We start from the raw sequence: 22,353 nt of genomic DNA on the forward strand, positions 1-22,353 counted from the left end.
TCATTGCCATTATTGAGTACTTACTATGGACCAGTAATGTGCTCAATGTATTACATTATCTTTTTTAATCCTCACAATATTCTATGAAGCCCTTATTATTATCTACAGTTTTCATATGATAAGCAAAGGGCTTCGTTAACTTGCCTAAGATTGCATAACTAAAAAGTGACAGAACAGAGAACAAAACCCAGATTCATCTGACTCCAAAGACTGTGTTATCTGTACTGCTTCTATTAAATTTTTAAATTAACTCCTGGCATTTCTATAACCCTTTACTTCTATAATTTTGTCATTTCAAGAATGTCATACAAATAGAATTATACAATATCATCCACTAACCTTTTGGAGTTGGCTTTTTTTTTTTTTTCCTCAGCATATTTCTCTGGAGAGTCATTTAGGTTGTTGTCTATCAATAGTTTCTTCCTTTTTATTGTTGATTAGTATTCTAAGGTATGGATATATCACAAATTTTTTAACCACTCACCAATTAAAGGAAGTCTAGATTCAAGTTTGGGGATGTTATGAAGAAACTTGCTTTAAAAATTCATTAACAGAGTAAATACCCAGGAAAGTAATTGCTTGATCATATGGTACTTGCATGTTTAGAATTTTTTAAGGAACTGCCAAATATTTTTCCAATGTGGCTCTACCATTTTATATTTCCTTCAGCAGACTATGAGTAATCCAGTTTCTCATCATTGTCAGCATTTGTTGTTGTCATGATGTTTTATTTTAATCATTCTGGTGTGTAATAATATCTCATTGGGATTTTAATTTGTATTTCTCTAATAGCTAACAATGTTGAAAATATTTTCATATGGTTATTTGCTGCCATTTGTATATCCCCTTTGGTGAAATATCTCTTCATGTCTTTTGACCATTATTCTAAATGAATTGTTTAATTTGTTACTGTTGGATTTTGAAGGTTTATAAATATAGCCTAGATACTATCCTTTGTCAAATTTGTAGGATGCTAATATTTTCTCAAACTATGTAGCTTGTTTTTTCATCCTCCTAACATTTTACATTTAAATGTATGGTCTATTTTGAGTTAACTTTTATGTAAGATGTGACACAGGTCAAGGTTCATTTATTTTGCCTATGGATTGCAAATGGCTGTGCCAACACCATTTGTTGAAAAGACTATCTCTCATCCATTGAATTGCTTTTGCACCTTTGCCAAAAATCATTTGGGCTTTTTACTTATGGGCTTATTTATGGGTTCCCTGATCCATTCCATTTATCTGTCTTTCTGTTCTTCTGCCAATACCACACATAATAATCTTGACATCAGGCTGATTCTTCTCACATTATTCTTCTTTTTCAAAATTGTGTTAGTTCTTCTAGCTTCACTGTCTTTCATTATAAAGTTTAGAGTAATATTATTTATAAATATAAAAAATCTTTCTGGGGTTTTATAGGAATCTGTTAAACTTGTATATCAATTTGAAGAGAATTTACATTTTTACTGTGTTGTCTTCCAATCCATAACTACATCTCTCTATTTCTTTAAATCTTCAGCATTGTATAGTTTACAGCATATAAATCTTGTACAAGCTTTGTGTGATTTATACCAAAGTATTTCACTTGTTCTGAGCGACTGTGTATGGTATTGCACTTAAATTTCAGTGTCTACATGTTCATTGCTAACATACATAAACACTCTTGCTCTTGCATCTTGTGACCTTGCTGAATTCACTTGTTCTAGAGAAATTTTTGCTGAATCTTTGGGGTGTTCTATGTAGACAATTATGTAATCTGTAGATAAGGACATTGGATTTCTCCCTTTCCCTCTATATGCCTTTTATTTCTTTCGCTTGCCTTATTCTACTGACTAGAACTTCCAGCATTATGCTGAATAAGAATGGTGAGTGTGGACGTCTGTTCCTTGTTCTTGATCTTAGGGAAGAAGCATTCATTTTTTTCACATAAGTTTTAAGTTAGCTATAAGGTTTTTGTAGATGTTTTTTCTCAAGCTGAGGAAGTTCCTCTTTATTTTTGAGTTTTTAATCATAAATGGATGCTGAATTTTGTCAAATATATTCTGCTTCCATTGATATGATCACATAGTTTTTATGTAGCCCATAATATGGTTCAGCACATTTACTGATTTTCAAATATTGAACATGCTTTGTATTACTGAAATAAATGCCAGTTGGTCATGGTGTATAATACTTTTTATATATCAAATTTATTTGCCAATACTTTGTTAAGGATTTTTATATTCAAAAATGGTATTGCTCTGTAGTTTTTCATTTACTTTCTTTGTTCTTTTTTCTGCCCTTATATGATGTCACTGGGATAATACTACTGGTTTCATAAAATACATTGGGATGTGCTCCCTCCTCTTCTATTATTTGGAAGAGAGTGTACAGAATTGGTGTTAATTCTTATTTAAATATTTGGTAGAATTTCTGGGCCTGGAGATATCATTCCTGAGAGATTTTTAATTACGAATTTCAATCTTGATAGTTACAGTGTTTTTCAAATTATCTGTTTCATATTGGGTAAATTATGATAGTTTGTGCTTTTCAAGAAAGTGGCCCACTTCATATAGGTTGTCTAATTTGTATGTGGAGTTATTGTAGTATTATCTTATTATCCTTATGCTGCCTACAGGATCTGTAGTAATATCCCGTTCTTTATTCCTGATGTTGGTAATTTGTGTGTGTGTTGTTTTTATCCAGTCTTGCTTGAAATGTGTCAATCTTATGATCGTTTAAAAAAAAACAAAAAACAGCTTTTTGTTTCTTTTTTCTGTTATTTAGTTTCAATTTCTTTGATTTCTGCTCTTATTATTTCCCTCTTTCTGCTTCCCTGGGTTTTATTTGGCTTCTCATTTTATAAGCTCTTGAGATAGGATCTTAATTATTGATCTGAGGTTTCTTTTCTTTTAGTATATGCTTTTAGTGTTATTAATTTCCCTCTCAGCACTGCTTTATTGATGTTCCACAAATTTTGGTGTGTTGTATTTTCATTGACACTAAGTTCAATGTATTGTGTTATTTCCCTTGAGACTTTCTCCTTTGACCCATAGATTATCCAAAACTGTGTTGTTTAGTTTCCAAGTGTTTGGATATTTTTCTTTTATCCTTTTATCATTGATTTCTAGTTTGATTCCATTGTGGTTGGAGAACACATTCTATGTGATTTCAATTTTTTTTAATTTGTTTAGATTTGTTTTCCAGTTCAGGATATGGTCTATCTAATTAAATATTCTGTAGGACTCATAGGTGGAGAATAAATGACAGCAAGTGGGGGTGAGGGGTTAGGGTTTGGAGGAATTGAGCAAAAAGGAAAAAGGACTCATGGACATGGACAACAGTGTGGTGATTGCTGTGGGGAGAGGGATATAAAGGAACTAAATGGTAATGGAAAAAATATAATAAAGATTAAATTTTTAAAAATAAGTAAATATTCTGTAAGAACTTGAAGAAAATGTGTATTATGCTGCTGTCAGATAGAATGTTCTCTAGGTGATCTATTGGTTGATAGTATGGTTGAGTTTTTTTCTATATTGTGACTAATTTGTAGGCTAGTGCTTCTATCAATTGTTGAGAAAGGGGTGTTGAAATGTCCAATTATAATTGCGGATTTATCCACCTCTCTTTCAGTTCCATCAATTTTGCTTTATATCTAAATATTTGCGTCTCAGTTGTTTGTTGTGTACACATTTAGGATTGCTCTAACTTCTTGGTGGATTGGTCCTTTTTTATTATATAAAATCCCTTATCTCTAGCATATTTTCTTTGCTCTGAAATTGACTTTATCTAGTGTTAATATAGCCACTTCTTTTTTTCTTTAAATTAATATTTGCATGATATATGTGTTTGATCCTTTTAATTTCTACCTCCCTGTAGAGTTTTATTTGAGTGATTTCTTGTAGTCTGCATATAGTTGAGTGACATTCTTTAATCCACTCTGTCATAATCTCTTTTAATTTGTGTATTTAGTCCCTTTGCATTTAAGAATTTATACATTAAGTTTTGTCTTAATTCAATTTTTGTCTTCTGTTTGTTTTTTCTCCCTCCTTCTCTCTCTCCCTTCTCTCTCTCCTCTCTCTCTCTCTCTCTCTCTCACTATCTCTCTCTCTCTCTCTCTGGCTCTGGTACATGTATGTGTTTCCTATAAGTTATTTGGGTTACCTATTTCTTCAGCTCCAAGTCTGAGAAATATGACACGAAAATAAAGCTCAGTGAATTCACCACCATGTTTTTACTTGGTCCCTAGATCCCTAACTGATCTGCTTTCTCCTATCTACTCTGAAGGGTTTTCTTATATTTGTTTGCATATGATGTCCAGGGTTTTTAATTTTTCTTAATGGAGAGAATAAAGGAAAGTGTGTCTACTCAATCTACCTGAAAGTGGAAGTCCCACTGTCTCAATTTTTAAAACTTAACCTGCATGTTAAAAGAAAGAATATGCAGAATAAATGGTATAGAAAGTGAAAGGGCTTTTTGTTGTTGTTTTATTGAATATAAAATTACTGAAACTGACACTTCAATGAGTGCTGCTGATATTTAGAAGTCAATTATTAGATTATCCTTTATAGATGACTCTGTGTTGTTGTAATTGCTACCAAACATTTTTAGAACTCTTTTGGACTTAATTTTAGAGGGTGATTGTGTCCATTTTCCTATTCTCAGTGGTATAAATTGTCATCCTTTGAGGTTATGTTTGATTTTCTTGAAGAAACCTCAAATGGTTCAAATGTCAAGATGGGCAGTAGTAAAACAAATGACCAAACTGGATAATACGCTTCTCAGTCTAACATTCTTTTCTAACAGATTTTTTTTTTTGTGAACCAAAGTATTGTTGTAGAGAGAAAGTCATTTCTTTTCTATTATACAAAATCTTCCAAACACTTTAAATTTTCACACAAAGAGCTTTATTCACTGTAGGATGAATTTTGCAGAAGGGTGGCAAATCAATGTTCCTTTTCTGTGGTGTTGTCATTGTTTCCTTGGGTCCTATGGATATTGCAGTTTTTCCCTGTAAAGTTTGACGATATGTTTTTGGGTCAACTTGAAAACACTGTATTCCATCACTATTCTCCTCGACTACATGTTATTTTGTCGAACCTCCCCTTGAAAGTTCAAAACAAATGTCAAATCTTCTCTATTTCTCTTTATCATTCAAGACATGTAGCACAGTCTTTACAGAAACCTTCTTGTTCAAATTCCCCTTCAGTATGAGTCAGTGTTCTCTAGCTAACCCTCTGTTTGAATAAATCCAGTCTCTGACATTTTCTCTACATTTTCATCAGTCTTTTGGACTTCACCATGAGCATCCTTATTACCTTTCTTAAGCCTTCGTGCCAGTCAAAAAAATTCCTCCTTGCAGTCCTCTACACCGTAACTGTTCTTTTAGATATCTTGTGTCCTTTATGTTTGCTTAACTTCTCACAAAATTTAGTGTTAATTCCTTGCTTTCTCCAGCTGTCTTTCCCCATTCACTGTAGCCTATAGCCCAGTGAAAGGACTGCTGCTGATGCAAACAGAATCGTTTTACAACACATTCCTTCTAAGCCCACTATGTGTTGTGCCAAGCCATATCAGAACCTGAGCTTTGTCACTTCATAATCACGGGAAGATTACTGAATATACAGAGCACCAGACTGTTTGCCTCACCATAGATCCCTAAGTCACATGCATAAGATCTAAAATAGATAATAGACCTAATTTAATAAGTAGAAATATCTCTTTGGCAAATTGAAGAGCTGCTGAAGATATTTAATATATTCTACCTGAACAACATGATCCTTTTGATCCTTTTCATGACTCCTTTTCAAGGCGCTATGATAGTCCTAGTCAGACAGCCTCGGACTGTCTGCCAGTTTGCCAGTTGGCAAATGACTTGGGAAAGTTACTTAATCTCTCCAAGCCTTAGTTTTCTCCTCAGTAAAATTGGACAATAATAATGATCTCTAATGCTGTTATAAGGATAAAAGACACAAAACATGTAAGTTTTAGTGCACTGTGTGGCACCTAGTGTTTGGATGGTAGCTATTATATATTAAATGCCGGTTACTGTGCCAGTCACTAAAGATGGCAAGTGAGATATGGTGCTTGCCCTCCACTTCCAAATTGAAGCATAATCCTGAGCTCACACTGTCCCATGAGAAGGAAAAAATAAACCAGAAAAGTACATCTAAATGCTATTAACATTCTATAATGTATAGAATCAGTTTTGGACCCTCTCAGATAGGACACTACCAGAATATTCTAACCAATGAAGTGATTGTTAAGTAGTCATTATGGATTTTTCTCATGCAGATTACTCTTTATGGAACTCTAGTTTTGTTTTGGATCCCTCTAAGTTTTTCTGGGTATTAAAATCCTTACTTGGCTATGTGTTCACTTTGCATTAAACTACCAGTCTTCCTCTTTCCCACTGACTCAAGCACTGACTGAAGACCCAGGAATCTTATGCCAGTAGAGGTGAGAAGCAGGTATAAAGGTGAAATCAACCAGTTGTTCAGTAGCCAGGCGAGTCAGCCTTAGTCAGCCTCTATACGCCCAGCTTCTTTAACTTTAGGAACCATTTTCTCTAACAGCTCAGCATGCCAATGAGCTCATTCAGAGTATAACAGTTTGAAATGTGATGCTGTGCTTATCATGGCTTTTCTCTCCTCCCAAACAAGAAAATGTGAAATTCCATAGAGATAGGAGAGAAACTGGACCAGAAGGGTGTTCACTTTTCTAGAATGGTTGATAAGGATATAGATACAATAGAGAAATATACATTTGCTCTTTACATAGTTATCTCACTTGTGTTTATGATGTTATAGTTTTGTGATCACTCGTTAATTGTGTTAGATAGTGCTGGATTGCTAATTGTTTTCACTGTGCTGGTATAGCCTGACACTCTTTTTTGCATCTTTTCCTCAGTTTCTCATGACTGAAGAAGTATCTTTGCTGTTTCTGAATGTAAAAACTATGTATAATACCAAGATAAGCAGTTAGACACCTAAAAATATAATCGAAGGGTTATTTACTTTGCCCTACATATGGCCAAATAATAATTCTGAATATTTTCTTCACTGAAATTACCTCTTATTTGGAATTAAGCCATATGCCTATCATCTTTGGGTTTTTTTTCCATGATCACTGTAATTTCCTGATGTCTCTGATACCATTCTTTTTAAAACCTTTTTAAAAAATTAAAATTAATCTCTTCATTGAATACTTGTTTAATAATTATTCCTTTATTCCTCCAACCTGATTTTTCACAGTAATCAAATCTTGATTAGTGAGGAAAATTCACAGGCTTTCTCAGCTAATGAATTCTAAGGTAAAATTCATTTTTGAATTTTAAATTATCTACCCTTAAAAGATCAACAAAAAGTAAAATGAATTCAAGAAGTAAACTCTCAGAGTCTTCTGTAGTAATAATGGACGGCGTACAAAGCACAGCACCACTAATGATGAGCACTGGCTTCCTGTGTTAAATTCCATGTTAAACCGTACTTAATTTTAAAAGACATGTTTTATATTACCAGCTCACAAAACAGAACTGCTTGCTTGGTAGAAAAGATATCAGGTAGAATGACTGAAGGAACTAGAAGGAAGGTGAGAAAATAGGAGTGCACAAAAGATCAGGAGTTTGCACTATACCATTTAATGTGGAAGACCACATGCCCCTCTCCTCCATAACTGCCTTTAAGAATTAAGAAATGATCATTGTCATTTTAGAGGTGCTGATGGATCCCTGCAAGCTCCTCATGAGATGTCCTGCAGAAAGAGCTCACTTTGAAGACCTTTCTAGATCTACTGCTTCCATAGGCTATCAGTATTCACAGGAATTTATCACATAATTAATTTTCAATGTAACTTACCGATTCCAAATGTTGCTCTTGATTTGAAAATGCCAAAAATTAATAAGTATTGAGTATATCCATGTGAGCAATCTTACTAAGCACTTATGGCATATAAGAAAGCATGTAGTTCAATTCTTTTGTTTCAGAATTAAGAACCAGGTTCTATAATTTTCCTCTTGATGTTTCATATGTTAACATCTCTCTCCCTGGTATTTTTCCAAATAAAATGCCATATAGAACTTCATTTTATTTTTAAGTTGTGGCTTCTTTTTATCCTAAAATTTTTTAGACAATTTTATTCCTTTAAAATGGGAGTTAAAATAAACTTTGGCAAACCACCAGATGACTACAAATGTATTTAATGCAACATTGCGCCAGTATTAACATTTTCACAAAGCACAGTAGGCAGACCCTTGCTGTTTTTCATTATCTTTTCTAGCCGTGGCTGCAAGCCCACATGATGCCACTTGACAAGAGAGGTATTCTGTATGTATTTTCTACTTTAATCACATCCTGTCAACACCACGAATCTTCATGTGACAGGTTATCTTCTCCACAGGCAGGCAGCCATATCCAGACCTTGATGGGGTCCCAAAGCCTTCAGCATCGCAGCCGTGAGCAGCAGCCATATGAGGGAAATATAAACAAAGTGACCATCCAGCAGTTTCAGTCACCATTGCCTATTCAGATCCCCTCTACACAGGCCACCCGGGGACCTCAGCCTGGACGGTGCTTAATTCAAACTAAAGGGCAAAGGAGTATGGATGGATATCCAGAGCAGGTGAGAAGAGTTTTCACAATTGATAAGCTTTCGGGAAATGTTCAGGAAAGCCCAACGAATCCATGGTTTGTCTTCCCTCATTGATGTAGTCTGGGACACATTAATGTTATAACCATGAATAGAGGGGAACACTCTTTGTGGGGATTTTATCATTATTTTCAAGGGCTTTATAGTAAGAACAACAACGTATGGGAATTGATGGTTAGTAAAATGCCCATTTTATGTAAAGAGAAATTGGTGGACCCAAAAAGTTTCTCTGGCTTATCCTACATCCTCCCCTCCCCACTCCCCACTTCCCACTCCAATTTAGCCCTACAGCACAGCTGTGGGATGTCACAGAGGCTTCAATAGGTGAGTTGTGGTTACCAAGTCCTCTGGTGAAACTGGCAGCAGAAAAAGTAAACTGTATATTCCTCTCTATTTGTGGGAACGTTTTTTAAAGGGCCTGCCTTCTGATTGTTGAATACTACAGAGATAAAGCTTGCCATGAAGAAAATGATAAATAACAGTTAGAGGGGAAACATTTCTGAAATGCTCTAGAAGCTGCTGATAAATGCCATGGAGCACAGAGAATGGCTTCTCTCCTGACCCAGCTAAAATTAGAGTTTGCTTTTCCATCAGAAGAACCTGTTTTTCTTCTTTGGAACAGAAAACTGAATAAGATCTCAGCTATTGAGTTACATTAAGCTTAAAAAGTAAGACATTAAGATCTTAATACTTATAAAATTAATTTCTCTTTCATTCTTCAAATAATTAGGCAAAGCTGACTTTGCCCACTGACTTCACTAAATCTGTATTATTGTGTATAAATGTTTCATTTTATTATTAATTCAAAGCTTCACATATTACCCACCTTTTCTTCTGAACATATCAGACAAGATTATCCTCATGTTCAAGTTTTTTCCTATTGTTATGAGCCACTTATTATTTGGATCCCAAATCTAGACATTTCCTCTATCTCTTAGTACTCTTCTTGAAGCTGAGATTATGTATTAATCATTCTTGGGATCATAGATATTTTTTAAGATTTTTTTCTATCCTGCCTTGATCTAGGCCACGTGTTGGATTTAAGGTAGAATAAATCAGGCAGATGCCTTTAATGAGGTAATGATGTGAGGTTTTTAATTTTCCAGAGATTCTAAAAAGTTAATGAAGTTTTAAATTATGCTTTACAAAAGGCATCTAGAAGGTTAAAAATTGTTCATATCTCCTCCCTCACAAATATTATGACTTCAATTCAGTTCTCTGACTTAGTTATTACTAATGGCAGCCTCATGTTTTTTCTCTGAGAATCAATGCATTTAAAAATTCACTGACATCAGCGCCCTCTATTTTCACCTACCTTGTATAGTAAATGTAGGTATTAGCATGTACTTATTCTGAACACTCTAAACTTAAAGATTTTTTTACATTATCCCTCTAGTAACACATAAATTGTATAGTTTGACTAACGAGAGGATTACTAAGTTTTAAAAACTACATGCTTATTAAATTTAAAACATCATGTTTCAAAGATTTTATTTAGAGTTACTTGCAAGGGTTTTGATTCACCACTCTGAAAACATGAGGTGCTGTTGAGTTGTATTAGTTCTTTGTATATTTTGGAGATTAAATCGTTGTCAGATGTACTACTGGCGAAATGTTCTCCCAGACAGTGGGTTCCCTATTTGTCTTGCTGATCATTTCTTTAGCTATAAAGAAGCTTTATAACTTGATGTAGTCCCATTTGTTTATCTTTCTGCTTTGTTTCCAGTGACTTAGGAGATATATCAGCAAAAATATTGTACATTAATATCTGAGATATCACTCCCTATGTTTCATCCTTGGATGCTTATGATTTCATGACTTACATTTAAGTCTCTTATCCATTTTGATTTTATTTTCATGTAAGGTATAAGTTGGTGGTCTAGTTTCATTTTTTCTTTTCTTTTTTTTGCATGTACCAGTGCAGTTTTCCCAATACCATTTATTGAAGAGATTGTCTTTGTTCCATTATATATTCTTACCATCTTTGTCAAATATCAATTGCTCATACAGGGGAGGGTTTATTCCTGGGCTCTCTGTTCTGTTCCATCTATCTATTTGTCTGTTCTTGTGCCAGCACCAGGCTGTTTTTATTCCAGTGACCTCACACTGTAGTTTGATACAGGAGTTGTGATACTTCCAGCTTCATTCTTCTCTTGTAAGATTACTGAGACTATTTGGGATTTTCTTTTTATGTTCCTCAAATATTTTTGGAGTATTTGTTTAGTTCTGTGAAGTATGCCATTGGTATTTTAATAGGTGTTGCATTGAATGTATAGATTGCTTTGGGGAGAATAGTCATTTTAGTGATGTTAATTCTTCCAATCCGTGAACACAGTATGTGCCTTGACTTGTTTGTTTCTCCCTCAATGTCTTTTCAGTGTTCTAATGTTTTTCAGTGTCCTTGGTTAAATTTATCCCTAGATACCTTATTTTTTTGTTGAAATAGAAAGTGGAATTCTTTTCTTAGTTTCTTTTTTCTGATAGTTCATTATTGTTGTATAAAAATGCCATCAATTCTGGTATTAATTATGTATCCCGCTACTTTGCAAAATTCATTTATTAGGCTTAGTAGTTTTTTGGCAGAGTCTTTAGGGTTTTCTATGTACAATATCAGACAAACAGCCCAGTTAAGAGATGGGAAAAAGACCTGAATAGACACTTCGCCAACGAGGACACACAGAGTGCCCATAGACATATGAAAAAATGCTCAACATCACTAATCATCAAAGAAGTCAAATCAAAACCACAATGAGATATTACCTCACACCTGTCAGAATAGCCATCATTAATAAATCAACAAAGAACAAGTGCCGATGAGGATGTTGAAAAAAGGAAACCCTAGAGCACTGTTGGTGAGAATGCATAGTCGTGCAGCTACTGTGGAAAATATAATGGAACTTCCTTAAAAAACTAAAAACAGGACTGCCTTTTGACCCAGGGATTCCACTGCTGGGAATAGACCCTAAGAACCCTGAATCACCAATTCAAAAAAATTTATGCACCCCTATTTTCACAGTGGCACGATTTACAGTAGCCAAGTACTGGAAATAGCCCAAGTGCCCATCAGTAGATGAGTGAATCAAAAAACTGTGGTTCATCTACACAATGGAATACTACATAGCAAAAAGAAGGAAGAAATTTCTACCTTTTGCTACAACATAGATGGAACTGGAGAATATTATGCTAGGTGAAATAAGCAAGTTGGTGAAAGACAAATACCATATGATCTCACCTATAAGAGGAATCTAATGAACACAATAAACCAATGAACATAGTAACAGAAGCTTAGATACATAAAACACACTGAAGCTGCTGGAAAGGAGGGGGAGAAGGAATACAAAATGGTGAAAGGATTAACCAAAGAACATTTATGTACAACCCATGCTCACAGACAAAGTATGTGTTTCATTTGGGGCGGGGACAGAGTCAGGCTGAGTGAAGGTGGGGAAAGGGAAAAAAAGTGGAAACAACTGTAACAGCATAAAAATAAAACTAAAAGTAAAATAAATGAAAACATCAGATGCTTTTCACTGAGAAGTAAAAATGTAAACATTTAATGGTTATATTAAGAAAGAGACTTAAGTAGGAAAAAGTCCTATGCATAGAAGAGCCCCACAGTTAGTTCAATGCTCTGCTGTTGCCAACTTTTAATTCTTTTTTAAAAAGATCTTATTTGTTTTATTTTTAGAGAGAGGGGAAGGTAAGGAGAAAGGGAGTGAAATATCGAGGCCAGAGAGAAACATTGATTGGTTGCCCCTTACATGGCCCCCACCGGGGAACTAACCCACAACCCAGGCATGAGCCCTGACCTGGAATTGAACTAGCGACATTTTGGTTCGGGGACAACGCCCAACCCACTGAGCCACACCAGCCAGGGGCGCCAACTTTTAATTCTTAAAAATTGTTGAACTAGGAGCCTCACATTTTCATTTTGCACCGAGGTTAACTAGTTATATAGCCGGTCTTGTATACATATATGTTATTCATTTAATCCTCTCAAGCATCTTACTTCCTTTTTACAAATGAATAATCCAGGTACAGAGAAAAGATACAATTGGTTAAGCTGTAATTTTAACCTAGGTTTATCTGACCCAAAACCCAAGTTCTGTGTACCAGTCTTACTATTAAATTAGTAACATGATCTCAGATTCTTTCCTGCTGTGGCCTCGGTGTTCTTTTCTGGTAAATGATAGTAATTAAACAGGCTTCATCTACAATTCAGAATTATAGAACTGCTGTATGCAAGACAGAGTGATGACTTGAACTCACATGGGCACTTCCAATGCTTTGAAAAGCAAAAAGTACTGGACAAATGGATAGTTTTATTAATAAAAGCGTACTTCTTTATCCCTTAATATGACATAAGGAACTAATGCATTTCTAATCACATTAAAATAAATTCTGCATACCAATAAAAATGTATAGTTTTGAAACCTCTATAATTTTATTAACCACTGTCACCCCAATGAATTTAATTAAAAAATATTTTAAAATGCTACCACTGACTATATTGAATGGCTTAAAATGAATGCAATTTTTTACTTAGCCAAAGTACTTAACTTTGTTCAGCTGTTAAGAAATACATAGTGAGGACTTTTTGGTCAAGATGGCAGTGTAGACAGACATGGCTTGCCTCTTCTCACAACCACATCAAAATTACAACTAAAACATAGAACAACCATGACTCAGAACCATCATAAATCAAGTTAAATGGAAGTCTGAAAACTACAGAATAAAAGAAACTACATTCATCCAGACTGGTAAGAGGGACACAGGCATGGAATGGGCTGGTCTCTCACCCATGAGTGGTAGATAAAAATTTGGAAGGGATATCTCAGAAGTGAGGAGTCTCAGCCTCACATGAGGCTCCCCCAGTCCAAATTTCCAGTGCCAGGAAGATAAGTTCCCACAACTTCTGGCTGCAAAAAACAGCAGGGATTGAGTCAGTAGAAGAAACTACTACAGCCACAAGCAGTTCCTCTTAAAGAACCCACACACAGACTCACCAACTCAGACTCACTTCCTCTGAGCTCCAGCAGGGATAGAAGCTTGAAAGGCACCAATGGAATACAGGGAGAAACTGAAGTGTCTGGTATCAAGGCTAGCAGAAGCTATTGTCCCTTTTCTAAATCCTCCCCTCACAGAGCTGGCAAGCTGGTGCCACATCTGAGACTCCATCAGCCTGGCTAACAACTGTTTGACCTGCCTTGAAGATCCCCAAAGACTCCACTCCATCCAAGCTGCTTTTCTGTATGAATGGTTGTTCTTGGCTCATGCTTCACAACTTCCTAAATCTTCTCAAACAAGCAATGGCAGACCTCAGTGAACTCCAGGTCTGGCACTAGCAGCAGCCAGCCTAGATTAATAGCTTGGTTTCTCCTGGGAATCTCTAAGCCCAGCACAGGTAGCAGCCATCTTAAATTGCTTTATAGCTCAACACGGTTGCCCTGGCCAAACACAGGTGGGGGTTGACCTTCGCTTGTACCACACAGGAAGCCCCAGGGCCAGTGCACACAGTGGAAAGCTACAGACCATGTCAGAGGACCACCACCTTGCCTCTGCACAGTTGGTCCTCAACAGAGGATGGAGGTTGGTGGTAAGTGGTCACGGCCAATCTTTGCAGCTGATTGGTCTGGAAAATCCCTCCCATTGATCTGCCAATAGCAACCAAGTCTCAACCACAAAAGGAGGGTGTACTCAGCCCACATGAAGGGCATACCTTGATTACCTCACTTGGGTTACAGGGGAGCTGTCCTGTAGGGAGCTGAACCCTGCAGGACACCTACTACAGTTGTCCATGCTATCAAGACACAGAGTCAAACCAGCTCTACCTAATACAGAGAAACAAGCACAGGGAGGCTGACAAAACAAGGAGACAAAGAAACATGGCCTAAATGAAGGAACAGACAAAAATACAGAAAAAAAAATCTAAACACAATGGAGATAAGCAATCTTTCAGATGCAGAAATCAAAACTCTGGTTATAAGGATGCTCAAGGAACTTAGTGAGGGTTTCAACAGCATAAAAAAGACCCAGTTAGAAACAAAGGATACATTAATTGAAATAAAGAATAATTTACTTCCAGAAACAACAGTAGAGTGGATGAAGCCAACAATCAAATCAATGATTCAGAACCTAAGGAAGTACAAAACAACCAATCAGAACAACAAGAATGAAAAAGAATACAAAAAAATGAAGATATTATAAGCAGCCTCTGGGACAACTTCAAGAAGTCCAACATTCGCATCACTGGGTTGCCAGAAGAAGAGAAAGAGCAAGATATTGGAAATATATTTGAAAATATAACAAAAGAAGACTTCATTAATTTGGTGAATGAGATAGACATGCAAATCCAGGAAGCACAGAGTCCCAAACAAGTTGGATGCAAAGAGGTCTACTCCAAGACATATCATAATTAAAATTCCAATGGTTAAAAATAGAGAATTGTAATAAGAGAAAAGAAGTTAAGTTACCTATGAGGGAGTTCCCATAAGACTGTCGGTTGATTTCTCAAAAGAAACTTTGCAGGTTAGAAGAGATTGGCAAGACATATTCAAAGTCATGGAAAGCAGGCACCTACAGCCAAGATTGCCCTACCCAACAAAGCTATCATTTAGAATCAAAAGGACAGATAAAGAGCTTCCCAGAAAAGAAAAAACTAAAAGAGTTCATCATCACCAAACCATTATCATATGAAATGTTAAAGGAGCTTATTTAAGAAAAAGAAGATCAAAGTTATGAACAATAAAATGGCAAAAAATACAAATCTATCAACAGTTGAATCTCAAAAACAAACTAAGCAAACAAGAAGAACAGAGATAGAATCAGGATACAGGGAGCATTTTGGTAGTTATTAAGATGGGAGGGGTTGTAGAGGAATGAGTGAAGAGGTGAGAGGATTAAGAAGTACAAACAGGTACTTACAGAATAGCCATGGGGATGTAAAGTACAGCATAGGAAATGGTGTGGCCAAAGAACTTATACGCATGACCCATGGGCATAAACAATGGTGGGGAGATTGCCTGGGGGGATTGCTTGAGGGAATGAAATGTGCTAGGTGGAGAGAGGCAAAGGGGGAAAAATCAAGACAACTGTAACAGCATAATCAATAAAGTATAATTTTAAAAAAGAAATTTAAGAAATATGTAATAAACTTTCATGTTCCTGCTCAGTGATGAAACCAAGTCAATTTTCAAACTACCCATCACAATAAAACAGGGCAAAATACCCAAGAATTATAATTTAATGCATTGATATTTACATGTTTATTTTTTCATAGACATTCAGTATCAAGTCTGTTATGAAATAAAATATATAGACTATAGGGTTTTATGATAAGTGAAGTTAAGTCAGAAAAGACAAATACCATGTAGTTTCACTTATATGTGGAACCTCAAAAAAAAGAACAAATGAAACAAAACAAAAAACAGAACATCACAGAAACTGAGATCAGATGGCTGCAAGAGGAAGAAGGAATAGATGAAAAAGGTGAAGAGAAAATAATTAAACAATATTGTTATAAGTTTGCATGGTGACAAATGATTAAAACACGAGGTGATGATCACTTGTAAGGTATATAAATGTTGAATCACATTGTACACCTAACATTACTATAATATTATATAACAGCTATACTTAAATTTTAGAACTTTTTAAATATAAATAAAATATATAGAAGTGATTTTTAAACCATAAGATGTTACTGAGATTCAAGGTATTAATTTTATAGACTAGAAATCTGATTTCTAATATTGGATATTCTTTTTAACAAATTATCTACAACACAAAACTATGTGCATGTCACTTGAAGTTCATTTTCAGGGGATTTTACTTAGAAGAGGTATTTTAATGCATAAACCATTTTGATTTTTGAGGAACATAATAGAGAATAAAAATCAGAATTGTATTAAGGAGTAAATTGAAGCAAGCCAGAAAGTGAAGGCTTGACTCCCATTCTACATGAAAAACTCTTAGCCATCTGGATTAAGCCAGTCAGAGAAGGACAAATACCATGATTTCATTCATATGTGGAATCTAACGAACAAACTGAACAGACAAAACGGAGACAGACTCATAGGTAGTGAAAAAAATGGCAGCTTGAGGGAGGCAAGGAGGTTAGAGGTGGTGGATTGACCACAAAAGAAAAAGAATGCATGGACATGGACAACAGGGTGGTGATTGCTGGGGGCAGGGGGCATCAAGGAACTAAATGGTAATGGAAAAATATAATAGAGATTATATATTAAAAAATAAAGTAAATTTTAAAATTAAGGAAAAAAAAACTTTAGCTATCATATCCATGCTATCAACGCTCCCTTTGATTCTCAGTCCAAATGAAGAAATTTAAAGATTTTATTCACCTTATTCTCCCTTTCACATTATAATAATATTTTATATCAGTTGTCCTCAACCACAACTGTATATTTGAATCTGTTCAAGAGATTTAAAACACATTGCTGCCTTGACCTCATCTTTAAAGAAACTGATTTCATTAGCCTGGATGCAGCCTTGGTAATGGGAATTTTTTTAACTTTTCATGTGATTTTATAGTGTAGCCAAAGTGCTAATCAATACTGAAGATATTCTGTAACTCAACAATTTACCAGCTGAATAATATATTATGACCATTACTATTTAAAGTATACATAATTTCTCCATAACCTTTTGAATATTCTTTAAAAAACTAACATTAACTTGTTTTTTTCTTTTGCAAATGTGTGATCCAAGGCAAAGTATATATATAGACACTAATGCAGAAACAGGAAAGTAAAACATCAGCATGATGCTTCCAGCAGCTCAGAACCCTTTTATGAATTAACTGACTTCATCTAATTATTAATGCTGTGATAGAGGTAGCAGTTTCTGTTTTATTGACTAAAAAACTAAGATTCAAAGAAATTAACTGTCTTGCCTATGGTCACAACAATCTAGAAGCTGAGCTGGAATTCAAATCCAGCTTCATGAGTCTGCAACATCACACAATGCAGCCAAACATAGAAGTCAAGAGTAAGAGTAATGTTGGAAGAGTAAAATAGTGGAAAAATGCACCCTTGAGTCCATGTCTGCCCTAGACAAGAGTTCACACCCGCTAACTGGCCTAACATATCAAGATGGCAAGAGCTCCATAGCTGCCTCCTGCCAGTTCTGTGAACATTCATTCAAACTAAAGTTTGTGCCTGAAAGAGAATCTATAAGCTTACTTTAGAATTACATTTGATCAGCCTCTGTGCTGCATTAATCACATTCAAGGAGAAAAAAAACAAAGCTCCAAATCTTCCCAGAAGGGAATACTTTACTCCAGGAGAAATAACTTTAATACTTAATAATACGAGGGAGAGGGGACCAGAAGGAGGTAGAAGAGGGTAAAGGACGGATAAATGGTGATAGAAGAAGGCTTGACTTTGGGTGGTGATGCACAATACAATTACAGATGATGTATTATACAGTTGAACACCTGAAAACTTTATAGTTTTGTTAACCAATGTCACCCCAATAAATTAAATTTAAAAAATTTTAAAGAAATAAAAAATAATATGTGAAGTAGATGCAGAAGTTGGCTAAGAGATGTATTTCAGACACTTCTTTAGATCAGATGCTCTGGTCAGCTGCCTGAAGGGCTCACAAGGGTTCCAGGTGAGCCTTTCATCTACTGGGGTCAAGTAAAGAAAATTACATTATTCTGAGTGTTTAATGTATGAAGAAAAAAGATGAAAAGATTTGTTCTATTTAAGTTGTGATTTTTTAATTAACAGGCAATAATTTAATAAAGGTGATTAGAAAATAGGTACTAAAATGACTTTAATGTATGTTATTTACTCACTGATTTTAGGAACAACCTGTACCTTATCCTGCTCCACGTAAAGTATTGCTATTTATGAATATTTCCCCATAAAATTTTATTGTTCAGTCACAAAATAATAACGCAACTCTGAAATTATAATTCATAGTTTGACACAAATAATGTGTAATTCAATACCACAAATTATACAAATTGACTTTATAAATTCTGTACAGGTGAATTCTGTAACATTGCAGTTGGAATCAGAATGACTCTTTCAGGATTCCACTAAAAATATGGTTTCCTTAAGTCTAAAAAAATAAAGGAAATGAAGTGAATAATCTTCAAAATTTATTTACAGACTAGAAAAGCATTTGAGTTTTTATTTTCTAGATACATAGCTAGCTAACTTTTTTGAAAAATCTAGAAAATTTTACATCAGGGAATTTTATTTATCAATTTTTATACTAGAATGTCTTTTCAAAAGATTTAATTAGGATTTTGAGTAAGATCTTTAATTCACAGCAGAAAAAGGTATGAAAGCAAAAAGATCAAAAATATTATTCTTGATTATTAACATATATAATTGTTATTACCTTTTTGAGTCTATTATACAAGCTCATTAGAAATTTTGGAAATACAGAGAAGTTCTGTATAGATTTTGTGTTGCTATGCAACGCACAGATGAATTACACCTCCCCAACACACAGACGTGCATGCACACATGGCACCTATTGCTTATATACACACACGTACATGCAGTGCTGTCATTTCCTTTGTTTTTGCTATGAGGTTTTAGAGCAGAGCAAGACTCAATTAGATCACTACATTCTTGAGGTTATAGATGATGATCTCACAGGGCCTCACTGCTACACAACAATCCATTTTGTCATGGACCTCTCTAAGGTAAACCTAGTATTTTGTTAGAGCAAGATTAGCACAGACCTGAAATATTAAGTCACATGATGAAAACAGACTCTGAAAGAAGCGAATGCACCCCTGACTGCCAGGATGTTACTTAAATCCTCAGCCAGAAATTTCAATCGTTGTTTTCAATGTCTTAATAGAAAATGGAAATGCCGATTCCCATTACATAAGGTACCTATTACTCTCCTAGATATAACCTTTTGCTAGGACACTGCTTCTCTTTTCACAGACTGTTTTTTTTACTGTGAGGTTTTCCCTCCTCTTACATTTCATGGCCCCTTTGGGCCTTACCAGGCAGGTGGAACTCCTTATGTGTGAGATGAATACTTTTTCTGACATGCTTTATGATACACAACAGTCACAACACAACCCATTAGCCATACCATAGTATACCCAAGGGTAGCATAGCTTCAGATAAGAATTTATGGTTGTTTTCCACATTTATAAAACCACAGTGTCATCTCTATTATTTCTAATATTGAAACATATATTCAGGAACATGTATAAAGGACCCATGGACAAAGCAAAAAGGACTGAGGGTGAGAGGTGGAGGTGGGTGGGGTGGGGGAAAATGGAGACAACTGTACTTGAACAACAATAAAAACACAAAAAAAGAAAGAATGAAACATATATTGAGAGGCCACAGGGGGAGTTGGATCATGGTGGCAGCTGAGGAGCAGAGTTGGGGAATGGGGAAGAGGAGGTAGAGGCGGCAGTGAGTGCTATGGGAGGAAGCCTGCACCAGGGACGCTGGCAGAGCGTTTCGTTCTGGTGCAATTGTCAGGAATTGTCGATTCCAATTTTCTCTCAAAATGTGAAAATAAATGCAAGATTTTGGAAGCCCATTCTGCAAGTGGAGAGCTATGCCTTTTCTGGAGAGTAGGAAGACGCTCCTGGGGCCAGTGTTATATTTGAAGAAAAAGTTGAATGTGTGGATGCAGAAGGCAACAAGAAAACATTGCTAGAATATAAATGACATATAGTGAAGAAGCTCAGCATGACAAGAAATCTTCTAAAAGAAAGAATGAGAAGAAAACATAGGTTAGTTCACCTAGTTCTATGAAAATAAGTGATTTAATATTGGCTTTGACAGTGACACATTATTACCAGAACATTTTTTGTACTTTGTAGCAATAACTATAAGTAATATGTTAAATATATTATTGATGGTGTTCCATGAAAAGTACTAGGCCCTGGCTGGGTAGCTCAGTTGGTGAGAGTGTCGTCCCCATATGACAAGGTTAGGGGTTCCAACCCCAGTCAGAGCACATAGAAAAATCAATCCATGAATGCATAAATAAGTGGACAACAAATTCTTTCTCTTCCCTCCCCTTCCGCCCTCCCTTCTTTTCTCTCTCTAAAATCAATCAATAAAAAAAGTTTTAAAAAAAGAAAAGTACCAAAATAGATTTTAAAATTCAGTTGAACTCTAATGTAGCAGAGGGCACTGGGGACGTATAAGAAATCTCTATCTGCTTTGCATTGGAAACAGTCATGAGGAGTTTGTCAAGCAACTTGACATGATTTGCAACCCCTAGAGAAATCAGCAGCCTTCTTTGTTTTATTAAAATTCTTTGTAAGTGAAGAAGATATGATGATAGCAGTTTCTGGATTCTCAACGTATAACTTCACAGGATCTCCTGGAAACTTTCAGCAGCTACAACACTTTCTCCAAGAAACTTATAGCTGAAAGAAGTTGGCTTTATATGTGAGGGAGAAACTAGGACCACAGTTGTTATTCCTGACTATAGTTATTAATTAGCACCTATTTAGCCTTCTCTAGTTGCTGAATGTCTCAGGCTAGACTTTACACCAGTGCTGCTTGCGCCCATAGCAGGCACATACTTGTAGGTATGAGCAGATAATCATTCGATGGTTTAGAAGCTCATTGCTCAAAGACATATTTGAAACTCTTGTAAATATGACTCTAGTGATGAATATTCATGGCTTAATAGATGTATTAATATTGTATCTTAAGGAATACACATTTGAAGGTATATTAATCATGTAGAAATTAATTATACCAACTACACATAACTACATAACAAATCTTTCTTCTTATCATGGATATCCTGAAACTATTCCCTTTTTAGGCACTTTGAAAGTAACAGGAAAGAGATACTTGAAGTTCTGTAATGAACTTGAAAATGGGGTACATATTAAATAAATTTAGCTAGCATTTAGATACTCTTATTAAAGGAAATTATAGAATTCTTCTCCTGTAATCTTTAGTAATCTGATAGATCTTTGCAAAGATTTAGGCATTTTGTTTAATCAAAAAAAATGAGTAACCAATTAAATAAATATATATGTGTATATATGTCTATATATTTGTGTGTGTGTATAGAGAGAGAGAGACAGACAGACAGAGAGAGAAAGATGGAGAGAAGTAGTTCTTAATATACTTGGCACATATGAAATTTATTTCCCTTAGATTTATAGTGCCTGCCAGATTGACAATAATATAAAATAGATATATTCACTACCTTGCAAGAGAAATCTAAAAGCTATTCTCAACAATTTACTTTGTAAATAAAATCTGTTGCATGTGTTATCTTTCAGGTTTTATAGTGGCCTTGGGAAAGCCAGAGCACATATACCTTCTATATATTATATTATATTATGCAACATAAAATTTTACTTTAGAAATAACCTATATCTAAAATAATCTACTTAGAAATGCACAGGTATATGGAAAACAGAAATGTAAAATGTTTAAATCATAGAAGTTACTTTCTTCCCATTTTCCAATTAACCACTAATAGCAACAACAAAAAAGACTACAAAGTAAATTGGTGTATTGAATAAAGCTAATATATTCCTTGGAGCTACATCATGTTATAAATTCATATCCACAGATTGTGAGCCTTATAAATACAAAACTAGTATACACTGTACTTTCTATGACCCTGTGATATCCAGTTTTAACAAATCTAACTCAATTAAAGGAAAAGTTGTAATTAAACATATCTTTCAAATAAAATTACGGGAGACTACTTATGACAATTATAGTTTCCCATA

General features: G+C 35.0%; 1 protein-coding gene across 2 annotated transcripts in view; it reads left to right on the plus strand.

Annotated features, from left to right (window-relative positions):
- LRRC7 (leucine rich repeat containing 7) overlaps positions 1-22,353 on the plus strand; it is a 389,615-nt gene that overhangs the window by 335,480 nt on the left and 31,782 nt on the right. For both annotated transcript variants that reach the window (XM_054574559.1, XM_054574567.1), the window contains one exon: positions 8,379-8,600. In XM_054574559.1, the coding sequence (XP_054430534.1) occupies positions 8,379-8,600 (222 nt within the window). The remainder of the gene's footprint in view (positions 1-8,378; positions 8,601-22,353) is intronic.

This window comes from Pteronotus mesoamericanus, unplaced genomic scaffold (assembly GCF_021234165.1).
Source record: "Pteronotus mesoamericanus isolate MK-2021 breed Mesoamerican mustached bat unplaced genomic scaffold, CSHL_Meso_final contig_105, whole genome shotgun sequence".
In the NCBI taxonomy this organism is placed as follows: Eukaryota; Metazoa; Chordata; class Mammalia; order Chiroptera; family Mormoopidae; genus Pteronotus; species Pteronotus mesoamericanus.